We start from the raw sequence: 15666 nt of genomic DNA, 5'->3' as shown, positions 1-15666 counted from the left end.
AGTTGGTCTGATTGTTCATCTTGATGATATCTAGATCAAGTTCGAAAGTGGGTCACGTGCCTTCAAAAACTAGGTCAGTAGATCAAATAATGGAAAAACCTTGTGACCTCTCTAAAGGCCATATTTTTCATGGGATCTGTATGAAAATTGGTCTGAATGTTCATCTTGATGATATCTAGGTCTAGTTTGAAACAGGGTCATGTGTCGTCAAAAACTAGGTCAGTAGGTCTAAAAATAGAAAAACCTTGTGACCTCTCTAGAGGCCATACTTGTGAATGGATCTCCATAAAAATTGGTCAGAATGTACACCTTGATTATATCTAGGTCAAGTTTGAAACTGGGTCAGGTGCCTTAAAAAACTAGGTCAGTAGGTCAAATAATAAAAAAACCTTGTGACCTTTCTAGAGGCCATACTTTTCATGGGATCTGTATGAAAGTTGGTCTGAATGTTCATCTTGATGATATCTAGATCAGATTTGAAACTGGGTCAACTGCGGTCAAAAACTAGGTCAGTAGGTCTAAAATTATTAAAATCTTTTGACCTCTCTAGAGGCCATATTTTTCAATGGATCTTCATGAAAATTGATCTGAATGTTCACCTTGATGATATCTAGTTCAGTTTCGAAACTGGTCACGTGCGGTCAAAAACAAGGCCAGTAGGTATAAAAATAGAAAAACCTTGTGACCTCTCTAGAGGCCATATTTTTCATGAGATCTTCATGAAAATTAGTGAGAATGTTCACCTTGATGATATCTAGGTAAAGTTCAAAACAGGGTCACGTACCTTCGAAAACTAGGTCAATAGGTCAAATAATAGAAAAACCTTGTGACCTCTCTTAGAGACCATATTTTTCAATGGATCTTCATGAAAATTGGTCAGAATTTTTATCTTGATAATATCTAGGTCAAGTTCAAAACTGGGACACATGAGCTCAAAAACTAGGTCACTATGTCAGATAATAGAGAAAACGACATTATACTCAAAACTGGGTCATGTGGGAAGAGGTGAGCGATTCAGGACCATCATGGTCCTCTTGTTTTGAACAGTTACTGTGAAATCATTAATATTCGTGGGGAACTTATTTTCGTGGATTTCATGGTTGAGTCATTCCACGAAATTTAATCCCAACGAACATGTAATTCCCATTCATTTTATGTTCAAAAGTTTAAATCCACGAATTCATATCCCCACGAAATTGCCATTTTGACCAAAACCACAAAATCTCATGCCCACGAAATTAAATGATTTTACAATAATGGTACTGTCCAAATTGAAAGATGGACAAGTTAATTACTGAAATCTAGCAGGGTAAGGGTTAAACCAAACAAAATTAAACAAAACAAAAATATTTTACCCCATTTATAAGGACCCATCTTTCTGTCATCAAATTATTTTAACATTGTATCTCAGCACATTTTTACATCATCTTAAGGAGAAATGGTTAGATAAGAACCATAACAATGTCCTGCATGCTAATTAAGTCTGCCTAATGTCTGGCCCGTACAAGATGAGCATTGGTACCTGCAGGTGGGGTTCTTTATTGAAACTGGCATCTTAATGGTCATTGAGTAGAGTTTGTTGTACTTGAAAAAACACATAGTAAAAAATGTGCCTTTTTATGTTCAAAACCTCAGACTTTAAATATTTCCCTAAGTTTTTCTTTGGATTAATGGGACTACTCTGACACTACTTGCCAGTTATCTAGCTAACCTATTTTTTACACAAGGTCAGAAGTTTGTCCTTTAATATGAAATTTCGGTCAGTTTTGAAAGTGAGTCATTCGGAGTCAAAAGCTAATTCATTTTGTCTAAACATTGTCATGTGGGTTTACAAATTATGTCATTAGGATATATAATAGAAAAGTCTTGAATATATACTGTGCCTGTGACGTACAACTGTCAAAACCAGATATATTTGAAGTTCCCCCATCTAAACTATGGATTGGGTGAGGTCAAGAAAAAGTTTGAATTAGCTTATCTTTAGACCAAGAGGGTCTTAAGAGATATGATAAGGACTAAAACTTAAGATAAAATCTAGGAGATGATATTGTGTGGAACCATTGGATGCAAACACTGTTCATGTGAGGTGATGAAAAGAACCGTTATACCACCTAGCCTTGGCTTAAGCAAAACCCCATTAAAATTATTAAGAATCATTTTCAAAGGTGCGGCCATTCATATCACCATCCAGTTCTATCAGAGGCACATATTTGCCCTTGTCAGTATATTTGTTCGTTTGTCCGTCTGTCAGAATTTATTTCGTGCATATCTCAAGAAGTACTTGACCTGGAATGAACAACCCTCACTGGATTGTCATTCAACATGAGAAGTTGTGTACCAGGTGTTTTAACTGGGATTTCACATGGCCAGACCAGAGCTATGGCCCTTGATTTTCTAAAAAATAATAAAGAGAAGAGCATAATAAAATTTGTCACATATAACTCAAAAAATATTTTACCTAGGGTCATAAAACATTACAGGAATGTTTTTCAGCATGTGCGGTTGAGCAACTACTGTTTTGCTTATGATTTATTTCAGCAGGACCAGAGTAATGGTCATTGATCTAGTCAAAAATATACTTTAAAAGTCTAAAAGTTTGTGTGGCATGAATCTCAAAAAGAAGTTGACCTAGGTCATTAAACATTATAGGATTATTATTCACTATATGAAGGTGTGCATTTTGGTACTCAGCCAGACCAGAGTCATGGCTCTTTACTGAGCCAAAAGTATGCATAAAGGGCATACAAGTTTGTGTTGCATATATCTCCAAAAGTGTTTAACATAGAGTCAGTAAACCTTCAGCAGGTGAAGTTGTGCATCAGTGACTTTGTTAGGGATTTCTTTATCCCAGCCAAAAGTTTTGGCCTTTGACTGTGTCAAATATATGTTTAAAGGGTCTAAAAGTTTTTTTTCCACAAGTATCTCAAAGTATTTATATAGAATCATAAAACATTTGGGAAATGTTTTATAACTTGCGAACTTATGCACCAGTTCGAGATTTCACTCAGCCAGGCCAGAGTTATGGTCATTGCCTTAGTAAAAAAAAAACATGTAAAAGTGTTAATAAATTGTGTTGCATATTTCTCAAACATATTTGGCCTAGTGTCATGAAACCATATAGGAATATTACTCAGCATGTGAATTTGTTTTGGATTCAGAGTTATTGCCCTTGACTTACTCAAACTATGCATTTTGCACCTATAAGTTAAATGCGAGAGAAGGTTTTATTTTGCTAAGTAAAACACTTTGATACTTCCATGATTTTTTTCAGGCTTGAAATAATTCTTCAAAATGAGATAAGGATTTTTAATCAGAAAGATGGGCCTGAATTTTCGTCACAACACTGTGAATATTGTACATTTTATATATTATATATACTCGTCTGTATCTGAAAAGTTCTTTCTGTCAGTTCTGGGGGCTTTATCTCACTCTGTCTGTCTGCAGTATATGTAAAGCTGCAGTATATGTAAAGCGCCTTTGAACGTGTTTATCATAAATCTGGTATAATAATAATAATAATAATAATAATAATAATAATAATAATATGTTGGTGGAAAATAGTACATATTTAGTGTATTATAACCTTTCGTCTGACCGTGATGACAACGATATCCATTGATGTGTTACACTTGATCGCACCGCCAAATATTCTCGAAAAAGTTCAAGTAGACAGCACATTTTTAGATTGACAGCTTTATCCGTACGTACTGTTAGTAAGTACTGCTGACAATCAATCGCTTTACCAGGCTGCCATTTTTTCTTTCTTATTCAGCTTCATTATATGAAAAGAATATTCAGTGCCAATTAAGTGTAACTATTTTTGGACAGTAAAATTTACGGACGACAAAGTATAGGGCCTAGTACAGATTAGCACAATGCGTGTATACTGAGTTTATGATGAATAATCCATTTTTAGATCACCTGACAACAAAGTGCTCATGGTGAGCAATTGTGATCATTGTTGTGGGTCCGTCTGTCAAGTCGTCTGTTGTCAACAATTGTGTTTCCCTGTTTCTCATATTCTCAGGGTTTCTCATATTCTCGTTTTTTGCCTTCAAGTTGTCAAATAATCTAATGTTTGTTATTTTCTAGACAGGAATGGTACAAAACTGACACACTGAAAATTTCAAGTGATTTGAATGCATATTGACGAAACTATCGGCATTTTACTCAATTTTCAAAAAAATCCTTATTTTTTTCTGGTGGTGTCAGCAAATTTGCCATAAATTATTGATTATGCAATTAATTGTAATATTTCTTGATGTATTTACTACAGAATATTTCATTTTATAACACAATGCTAATTTTAATGTTTTAAATTCTACAACTTATCTGTGATGAAAATTCAAATCTAAATCCATGGGAATACGAGAAACTCTTGGTCCATTTCTGCGGGTGAGGGTGGTATCAAATACAGTAACAAAATAATTAAATGAGATAATTTCAGTAACATTTTATGACTCTATCTGAAAGACAAGTGAATTTTCTACAAAATAACACCCAAATGCTGTTTATGGAAATGTTATTCTGTTACTGGGAATAAAAACAACCCCTTAGGCCCCCGAGAATATGAGAAAACAGGATAAATGACATCTCCTCCAAAACCACTTAATGGATTTTGATGAAACTTGGAATGGATGTTCCTTGGATGGTCCTCTACCAAACTTGTTCAAACTGTTCCACTTGGTTGCACATAGGGGCTGCCAGAGCTAAAAATAATTTTATACGAGATTGTGACACGATCTCAAAATTTTTCAAGAAGTGGCGCGAAAACCCTTGCACGTTGTTAAATAAACTATTCGACCAATAAGAAATCACGTTTTAAATTAAACCAATGAATAAGGACGACAGATAAATACAGGACAGGTAAAGAACTTACGAATCAAATAAACTGGAAATGCTGTCGTCGTCAATTAAATATTTTAATAAATATTAAAATAGTCCCATCTCCTAAACGGATGGTCCAACTTTAAAATAATTTCCCACAAATGGTCCTTATGTCACCCTCTACCAAGATTGTTCATATAATACCGATTCGTCAAAAAAATGCCCCCAGTGGGTGTGGTCACTTTTCTCTGTATGTATTTATACAGTGGAAAATTTAAAAATCTTATTGTGTGAAACTGCTGACCCGATTTTAATATAATTTTACACAAATGGTCCATGTGTGACCCTTTACCAAGATTGTTCAAATTATACGAATTCCTCAAAATACATGGCCGCTGGGTGGCATGGTCACTTTTCCCTATTTGTATATAGTGGAAGTTTAAAAAATCTACTCGTGTGAAACTGCTGGCCCAATTTTAACATAATTTTACACAAATGCTCCTTGTGCGATCCTCTACCAGGATTATTCAAATTATTTTGATTCATCAAAAAACATGGCGAGGTTATTTTTCCTAAATGTATATATAGTGGAAACATTAAAAATCTTCTTGTGTGAAACTGCTGGATCAATTTTAAAATAATTTATAAATTAAATTATTAATAAACTCCATGCTGTTATCATAATTATGTGTTGGCACATGTGTCTCTCCATCTGTCTGTCTGTGCATCCGTCATACTTGTGTCTGGAGCATAAATCAGTAACCATTTAAAGTATTCTCTTTAAACTTGGCATATTGGTAAATGGCATTGAGATGTGCAGAGTACATGCACCATGACAGTCAGTCAAAGGTCAAGGTCACAAATGGAGCTTTAAGGTCAAATTTGACTGTCCTATTTGTGTCCAAAGCATAACTTGATAAATATTCAAATTACCATATTGACTTTAAAATTGCTAGTTTGCGAGAGCACTTATGAACCAGGTTGGTGGACTTCAATCTTAGCATATAGGTAGGTGGCAATGAGATGATGTGCGTAGTGCATGAACCAGGTCTGCAGGTCAAAGGTCAAGGACACAGCAAGATCAGATCTGTCATATTTTGTGTGCAAGCATAACTTGCTTACCACTCAAGGTATTGATTTCAAACTTGGCCTATAGGTAGGTTGCTTTTAAACAATGTGCATAGTGCATGAACTTTGTCCAGAACACAACTTAAAACTATGGAAGGTATTGACTTTAAACTTGGAATACAGGTGGTTGGTGATGAGGTGATTTGAGAAGTACAGCAACCCACATTAACACATTACTCCCAACACACACTCTGCCAAAAGTCACTTTTATATTTTTGTGCCTTAGTATTTGAACGCATGAAGTAGGTTGGAAGGTCAAAGGTCATGGTTACAGCAAGGTAAAATCTGCCTGTTGTATTTCATGTCCAGAGCATAATTTAATAACCATTCAAGATATTGACTTTGAACTTGGCATGTAGGTAGGTGGCAATGAGCATACACACTGCCACATTACATCCCTGCACCCTTCCCCCCCCCCACCCCCACACACACCGAAGAAAAAAAAATTGTTTAAATTTTACTTCCTCCACTCGATCTTGATCCATTAGGCATATATTGCCCCCTTTGTAGAGCTCTTGTTTGATTATTTGATGGTTGCAGCTGTAAAACGTAGACTACCCAGCCTTAAAATATTACCTAATCTCATCTCAAGGGTTTACAAGGGTCAAATCGCAACAACAGCACTTGCTGACACAATGAAAAATAGTATGTGTTATGCTAAGGTAGTAGAACGTGGCTGAATGTGTTAATGCAAAGATCAGCATGTTCAAAATTAATGAATGAATAAAGGCAGTGTTGTGTTCTAGCCTAGCCTATTCTCTAGAGTTTTTTCTACATGTCTGGAAATCAATTTGTTTATGAATAGTGTAATTTTTGTTTACCTAAGATAGCAATACTTACCAGTTAACAAATGCTAGACTGAATTCAAACCATAATCTGGATAGTTTCATAACTATAATTTCAACGAATAAAAACAGAAGTCTGGCATTTTAAATAATGGCAAAATGATGAAAATGAAGTTAAAAAAGCTTAAAAACAGTACAACAAAGTGAATGTATTATCATAATTGACAAGTTTATTATCCCCCGCCAAAGGCGGAGGGAAACAGTTTTGGCGTTGTCCATCCTTCCATCCGTCTTTCCGTCCAGAGCCATATTTAGGAAGTGGTTGGGAATATTTAAATAAAATTTCATATACATGTTCACCACAATAGGGAAATGCAGCCCATCAAGTTTCAGTCAGATTGCCCAAGTAACACCAGAAGCCCTTAGAAGTTTCTAGTGTTAACTATATAGGGTACTATAAATATGGCAATTTCTGCTTCATAACTTGTGATATATTTGACCTAGAACTATGAAACTTAAATTGAATTTAGATCACCATAATGTGGTAGTGCACAATTTCGTCAAGATCTGCACTGTTCGCCATTCAGTCAGGATATTTTTGGAAAGCACCCCTTTTAACAGTTAATGGTACTGTCCGAGTTGAAAGCTGGACAAGTTCATTATAGAAATGTAAGGGTTAATGTTAGTTAACCAAACCGTTGGTGCATACTCAAGTTGAAGCTGGACAAGGGATTGAGTAGGCAAGGGAGTGGATATGCCCATTTTTTAGCTCACCTGTCACAAAGTGACAAGGTGAGCTTTTGTGATCGCGCAGTGTCCGTCGTCCGTCGTCTGTCCGTGCGTCCAAACGTGCGTGCGTCCGTCCGTAAACTTTTGCTTGTGACCACTCTAGAGGTCACATTTTTCATGGGATCTTTATGAAAGTTGGTCAGAATGTTCATCTTGATGATATCTAGGTCAAGTTCGAAACTGGGTCATGTGCCATCAAAAACTAGGTCAGTAGGTCTAAAAATAGAAAAACCTTGTGACCTCTCTAGAGGCCATATATTTCACAAGATCTTCATGAAACTTGGTCAGAATGTTCACCTTGATGATATCTAGGTCAAGTTCGAAACTGGGTCACGTGGGGTCAAAAACTAGGTCAGTAGGTCTAAAAATAGAAAAACCTTGTGACCTCTCTAGAGGCCATATATTTCACAAGATCTTCATGAAAATTGGTCAGAACGTTCACCTTGATAATATCTAGGTCAAGTTCGAAACTGGGTCATGTGCGGTCAAAAACTAGGTCAGTAGGTCTAAAAATAGAAAAACCTTGTGACCTCTCTAGAGGCCATATATTTCATGAGATCTTCATGAAAATTGGTCAGAATGTTCACCTTGATGATATCTAGGTCAAATTCGACAGTGGGTCATGTGCGGTCAAAAACTAGGTCAGTAGGTCAAATAATAGAAAAACATTGTGACCTCTCTAGAGGCCATATTTTTCATGGGATCTGTATGAAAATTGGTCTGAATGTTCATCTTGATGATATCTAGGTCAAGTTTGAAAGTGGGTCACGTGCCATCAAAAACTAGGTCAGTAGGTCAAATAATAGAAAAACCTTGTGACCTCTCTAAAGGCCATATTTTCATGGGATCTGTATGAAAATTGGTCTGAATGTTCATCTTGATGATATCTAGGTCAAGTTCGAAACAGGGTCATGTGCGGTCAAAAACTAGGTCATTAGGTCTAAAAATAGAAAAACCTTGTGACATCTCTAGAGACCATACTTGTGAATGGATTTCCATGAAAATTGGTCAGAATGTTCACCTTGATGATATCTAGGACAAGTTTGAAACTGGGTCACGTGCCATAAAAAACTAGGTCAGTAGGTCAAATAATAAAAAAACCTTGTGGCCTCTCTAGAGGCCATACTTTTCATGGGATCTGTATGAAAGTTGGTCTGAATCTTCATCTTGATGATATCTAGGTCAAATTTGAATTTGGGTCAACTGCGGTCAAAAACTAGGTCAGTAGGTCTAAAATTATTAAAATCTTTTGACCTCTCTAGAGACCATATTTTTCAACGGATCTTCATGAAAATTGGTCAGAATTTTTATCTTGATAATATCTAGGTCAAGTTCAAAACTGGGTCACATGAGCTCAAAAACTAGGTCACTATGTCAAATAATAGAAAAATCGACGTCATACTCAAAACTGGGTCATGTGGGAAGAGGTGAGCGATTCAGGACCATCATGGTCCTCTTGTTTGTAACAATGTTTCTGCCATGAACCCCAATGTCTTGTTGCTTGTTGTGCTGACTTTATTTATGTGTGTGTTCCACGATATGTCTTTAGAAATGTCCACCCGTAGATATTTATGCCCCCCTTCCAAGAAGGGGGGGTATATTGTTTTGCAGATATCAGTCGGTCCGTCGGTCGGTCCGTCGTCGGAATGTAGACCAATCTGTTTCTGGATGATAACTCAAGAACGCTTGGGCCTAGGATCATGAAAATTGATAGGGAGGTTGGTCATCTCCAGCAGATGACCCCTAATGATTTTGAGGTCTGTATGTCAAAGATCAAGGTCACAGTGACCCTGAGTAGTAAAACGGTTTCCGGATGATAACTCAAGAACGCTTTGGCCTAGGATCATGAAAGTTGATAGGGAGGTTGGTAATGACCAGCAGATGACCCCTATTGATTTTGAGGTCAATATGTCAAAGGTCAAGGTCACAGTGACCCTGAATAGAAAAACGGTTTCCGGATGATAACTCAAGAATGCTTGGGCCTAGGATCATGAAAGTTGATAGGGAGGTTGGTCATGACAAGCAGATGACCCCTATTGATTTTGAGGTCAATATGTTAAAGGTCAAGGTCACAGTGACCCTGAACAGTAAAACGGTTTCCGGATGATAACTCAAGAACGCATGATAGGCCTAGGGTCACAAACGTTGATAGGGAGGTTGGTAATGACCAGCAGATGACCCCTATTGATTTTGAGGTCAATATGTCAAAAGTCAAGGTCACAGTGACCCTGAATAGAAAAACGGTTTCCGGATGATAACTCAAGAATGTTTGGGCCTAGGATCATGAAAGTTGATAGGGAGGTTGATCATGACAAGCAGATGACCCCTATTTATTTTGAGGTCAATATGTTAAAGGTCAAGGTCACAGTGACCCTGAACAGTAAAACGGTTTCCGGATGATAACTCAAGAACACTTGATAGGCCTAGGGTCACAAACGTTGATAGGGAGGTTGGTCATAACCAGCAGATGACCCGTATTGATTTTGAGGTCAGTATGTCAAATGTCAAGGTCACATTGACCAGGAACAGTAAAATGGTTTCCGGGCAGTAACTCAAGAACGCTTGGGCGTAGTGTCAGGAAAATTGATAGTTAGGTTGGTCATGATCAGCAGATGACCCCTATTGATTTTGAGGTCATTAGATCAAAGGTCAAGGTCACATTGGCCAGAAACAGTTAAAGTGGTTTCTGATCTTCTTGTCTAAAACCACAGAGCCTAGGGCTTTGATATTTAGTATGAAGCATCATCTAGTGGTCCTCTACCAAGATGATTCAAATTATTGCCTTGGGGTCTAATATGGCCTCGCCCCGGGGGTCACGTGGTTTATACCCCTATTGATTTTGAGGTCAATATGTCAAAAGTCAAGGTCACAGTGACCCTGAATAGAAAAACGGTTTCCGGATGATAACTCAAGAATGTTTGGGCCTAGGATCATGAAAGTTGATAGGGAGGTTGATCATGACAAGCAGATGACCCCTATTTATTTTGAGGTCAATATGTTAAAGGTCAAGGTCACAGTGACCCTGAACAGTAAAACGGTTTCCGGATGATAACTCAAGAACGCTTGATAGGCCTAGGGTCACAAACGTTGATAGGGAGGTTGGTCATAACCAGCAGATGACCCGTATTGATTTTGAGGTCAGTATGTCAAATGTCAAGGTCACATTGACCAGGAACAGTAAAATGGTTTCCGGGCAGTAACTCAAGAACGCTTGGGCGTAGTGTCAGGAAAATTGATAGTTAGGTTGGTCATGATCAGCAGATGACCCCTATTGATTTTGAGGTCATTAGATCAAAGGTCAAGGTCACATTGGCCAGGAACAGTTAAAATGGTTTCTGATCTTCTTGTCTAAAACCACAGAGCCTAGGGCTTTGATATTTAGTATGAAGCATCATCTAGTGGTCCTCTACCAAGATGATTCAAATTATTGCCTTGGGGTCTAATATGGCCTCGCCCCGGGGGTCACATGGTTTATATAGACTTATATAGGGAAAAACTTTTAAAAAACCTCTTGTCCAAAACCACAGGGCCTAGGGCTTTGATATTTTGTATGTGACATCATCTAGTAGGCTTCTACTAAGATTGTTCAAATTATCCCCCTAGGGTCAAATATGGCCCCGCCTCGGGGGTCACATGGTTTACATAGACTTATATAGGGAAAAACTTTGAAAATCTTCTTGTTCAAACCACAAAGACTAGGGCTTTGATATTTGTAATGTACCATCATCTAGTGATTCTCTACCAAGTTTGTTCAAATTATCCCCCTAGGGTCAAATATGGCCCTGCCCTGGGGGTCACATGGTTCATATAGACTTATATAGGTAAAAGCTTTAAAATCTTCTTGTCAATAATCTACAACATTTAAATTTTGACCACATGTATGGTTTTGAGTGGCAAGATGAGCCTTGACATGAGTTGACCTTGACCTTGACGTAGTGACCTACTTTCACATTTCTGTAGCTACAGCCTTCAAATTTGGACCACATGAATAGTTTTGTGCACCGAAAAAAAATTTGATCTTGACATTGACCTAGTGACCTACTTTCACATTTTTGAAGGTACAGTCTTCAAATTTGGACCACATGCATAGTTTTGTGTTCCGAAATGAAATTTGACCTTGATTTTGACCTAATGACCTACTTTCACATTTTTCAACCTACAGCCTTCAAATTTGGACCACATGCATAGTTTTGTATACAAAAAAAAAATTGACCTTGAAATTGACCTAGTGACCTACTTTCACATTTTTAAAGGTACAGGCATAGTTTTGTGTACCGCAATGACATTTGATCTTGAGATTGACCTAGTGACCTACTTTCACATTTCTGATTGTACAGACTTCAGATTTGGACCGCAAGCATATTTTTGTGTTCTGAATTGAAATTTGACATTGATTTTTACCTACTGTGAGCATATAATTTCTGTTCCTTGTGCAATTACTAAATGCATCAAGGGGGGCATTTCGTGTTCGACGAGCTCTTGTTCATATTTGGTATTGATTTTAACGTCTCTCCATAAAATGTATATTTAAAAGTTATGAGTGTATGGTTCCTAAAATTATGTAACCTCGGGCACTTGATGGGGTAACTCTTTGTCCCACAGTTCTATGCAGTTTTTCAAAACGTCGGGGATTATGTTTAAAGGTTTTGCAGTCTGAAATAGACCACATTGATGTGAAGCAGAAAAAGAGGAGGACCAACAAAAGAGCCTTGTAGTACTCCAAATATATCTGGAACTTCTTCAGAGGAAATGCCATTGAGGACAATAGTTTGAGAATGACCAAGATTCAACCCAGTTATTTGCCTGGGGAAAGACAACATCCTCTTGAATGTATTACTACATAAAAGTTTTAGATGCATGGTTAACCACGTCAAAAGCTATAGAGAAGTCCATGATGATAAGATCAGTTTGTTTGTCCTTGCTCAATAATTTAGTAAGATTATCAGAAAGTTCAAGGAGCTGAAAGCTGTTCTGCAAATCGTGAATGATATTATGTCTGATAAAGTGAAAAGAGGTGTTAAATGAGACAATATGCATGGAGTACAGGTCTGGTAAATTAGCCTATAATCTGCTAGGTTGTTTGTGTCACTGTTAATAACTGTGGTACCACATGACTTAGGTCCAGTCTGATGAAAGAGAACCCGTAGATAGGGACTTTTGAAATTTGAGAAAAACATCAGCAATTTCTTCCCTCGGTTCTTATAAGGCAAGAGATTTGATGAGATCAGGACCAGCAGCTTTATCCACTTTAAGATTTGATAGAGTTTAAGGGTATGACATGTTTATGCTGATGTCTGGTATCTATGGATATTTTTCATGATCTGAAAAGAAATGTCTTTTAAAAAGACAGAATAGATTAAAAGACAGGATAGGTATAAGAAAAAACAGACTGGTATTGAACCTTTGATTAAGTGGCCTTCTGTACAGTACCTGATTGAAGAGTACTTTTACGAGGGCAATACCCTTAGAATCTTTCCTGCAGTTTTCCATAAGATAATACAGCATTTTCGTAGAAAATTTGAGTAAGTGCTGCTATTTTCTTGTTGTGTAATGCCATTATGTAGACTGTTTATAACTCGTATGATATTTTTATCTTACTTTTAATTAGTGATTTGAGGAATCTATTTTTTCTTGATAGAAAGTTATTTGACTGTGTCTTTTAAGATTCTGGTACATACTTTTAAGAACTCTGCCATGGCAGCCAAAAGGAAAAACTTTAAAAAAAAAAATTCTTGTCCAAAACAAGAGGTCATAGGGCTTTGATATCTGGTATGTAGAATCATCTAGTAGTCCTCTACCAATATTATTCAAATTATCCTCCTAGGGTCAAATATGGCCCCACCCGGGTGAGTAAAAAAAAGACCTGGTTTATATAGACTTATACAGGGGAAAACTTTGAAGGTCATCTTGTCCAAAACCACAGTGCCTAGGGCTTTGATTTTTGGTATGTAGTATCAATACTGTATCATCCAGTAGTCCTTTACCAAAATTGCTCAAATATTCCCTGGGGTTAAATATGGCCCTTTCCTGGGGGCACATATTTGATTCTCATATCACATCATTTCCCCAATGCCTTACCCCCCCACTTCCACCCCGACCCCCTAAAAAGAAAAGAAAACAGAAAAACACTCACACGTACACATTACTTGTCTGTATATATTTAGTAGAAACTTTTAACTGTTCAAGCAAGCAACTTAACTCAGATGAGTGATATAGGGCCATCATGGCCCTCTTGTTGTAATATATTTTTAAAATGACAGTTATTTCTTAACAGATATTAACAGTCCATTGTTAATTCATCTTCTATATTTATTATCGATGACTATATTATTGGAAATAACTGAATATAAATACTAATGCGCATACTAATCTACCAGATTTCGTGAAATATTCTTTATGTACGTTAAAAGTTATCTCTTGTCTATCTTTTGTGACTGATGGACAGACAGATACATAGATGAACAAATTTTCATATATAAATGGATAAAAATAAAATGCCAGTACATATTCTCCTTATTTTTGTTTAACTGTGAACAAGTTTTCATTCAAACTATTGTGGACGCAACTTGACCCCGATGGTTGACCTTTGCATTATAATACATAATGAGGCGCTACCTATTATTGAAAAGGAGTGTACGTAAAACATGAGCTGCATGAGATATTGTACAGATAAATGTGTGTAATTATAAATTAGTGTATTGGAAAGTTTTAACTGATCAAATGTAAGTATACATACTTTGATAATGCACTGTATACAAACTATTTCCATATAAATATATATAGATACCCTCATCAACCTTTATTTCTACAATGAAATAATTGATATGAATAATCAGCAGAAGGTCAACCATTGCGGTCAAGTTGCGACTACTATAAGAATATGACAGAATCCAGTTTTTGTGGCTGATAGATGGACAGATAGACCAATGACTTGACAATAAAACTGATAGGGGACAAAAGATTGCAGTGCAGTCTAATTCATTTGTCACGACAAGCATGCTTGCAATATCTTGGTGTATAAACATTTTCTTATTTCACAAAAGCAATAAAACAGAACATAGTGTATAATATTAATGTAATTTCAGTCTGAATATAATTGTGTGTTTTATTCAACATGGCGGGGCGGAGTTAATCTCTGACTTCTGCAAATAATGGTAATATAAAAAAAAAACGTGCAAAGTAGGTAGAGCAATATAATTGTTTAATTCCATAATCTTTCGGTAACCAACGACTAAAATCAATACAATGTACATTGGTTACAATGTAAGGTAGATGGCCACTGAATAAGAAATCAGGTTGCCGAATATGCTACATATCCTGCACAATAATGCAGTGGACCGTCATGAAACCCCGCCCCGCCAGGTCAATTAAAATGCACAATATGATTCAGGTGTTCCTCACCACAGCTTTGGAATTGCTCCTTTTACTTCAGTATTTAATGAATCTCCCCAAGTACTGCATTATGATTGCATTAGCTAGATGCTCAGTAGTCCACAAGTTTCTACTGTTCTTACTAGTCTTTATACTAGACGTTTTTGGCAAAAAAGAATTGTGACAGGACCAGTGTAAATCCATAGTAGGTTGTCCTGCAGAACACCTTGCTTTTATAGAATTTTCTGAGCCCAACTATGAATACATCAGTTTCCATAATTGTTAGTCACTACTAAATTTTACTTTATAAGCCATGCATAAAAAGTTGTCATTCAAATGCCTAGTTTGTCCTTTGTGTGCCTGTTTAGTTCTGACCTGATTAGTTAACCCCTAGTAATAGGGAGTTTAGTTGCACAAATGTTGGTGTCACGGAGACCTCGCTTTCTTTTGCAGTGTACGTATGTGCATATACAAAGGAATATACAGAACAGAAACCATTCTTTGTATCCGAAGTGAGAAAGAACGCCATTTTTGTACGTTTGAAATTTCAAAGGAGGAGAAATGCCTTTTTTGTAAGTACCTATACTTTATTTACAATTATGGAAGGTTCAACGGCCAAGTGGTTAAATCAAGTCATCCTCACCCATGTGGGTTTGAAACCTCGCTTTGGGTGCAAAATTCTTCGAGTTGGGAAAGCCATCAAGCTGGCTAATAGGAAAAACCTGTGGTTCTACCCAAGTGTTTTATTGAGAAAATGCCCGTCAAA

General features: G+C 36.8%; 1 protein-coding gene across 2 annotated transcripts in view; it reads left to right on the top strand.

Annotated features, from left to right (window-relative positions):
* Window positions 1-3628: 3628 nt before the first annotated feature.
* Window positions 3629-15666, top strand: part of LOC123548787 (axoneme-associated protein mst101(2)-like) — a 26715-nt gene continuing 14677 nt past the window's right edge. The window contains exons 1-2 of one of the 2 annotated variants that reach the window (XM_045336326.2): window positions 3629-3713; window positions 15354-15472. In XM_045336326.2, the coding sequence (XP_045192261.2) occupies window positions 15462-15472 (11 nt within the window). In that variant the 5' untranslated portion in view covers window positions 3629-3713; window positions 15354-15461. The remainder of the gene's footprint in view (window positions 3714-15353; window positions 15473-15666) is intronic. The other variant, XM_045336327.2, reaches the window with a different exon arrangement.

Source organism: Mercenaria mercenaria, chromosome 6, assembly GCF_021730395.1.
Source record: "Mercenaria mercenaria strain notata chromosome 6, MADL_Memer_1, whole genome shotgun sequence".
NCBI classification, from domain to species: Eukaryota; Metazoa; Mollusca; class Bivalvia; order Venerida; family Veneridae; genus Mercenaria; species Mercenaria mercenaria.
Note: the sequence above shows the minus strand (reverse complement) of the source record. Positions and strands in the feature narration are given on the sequence as shown.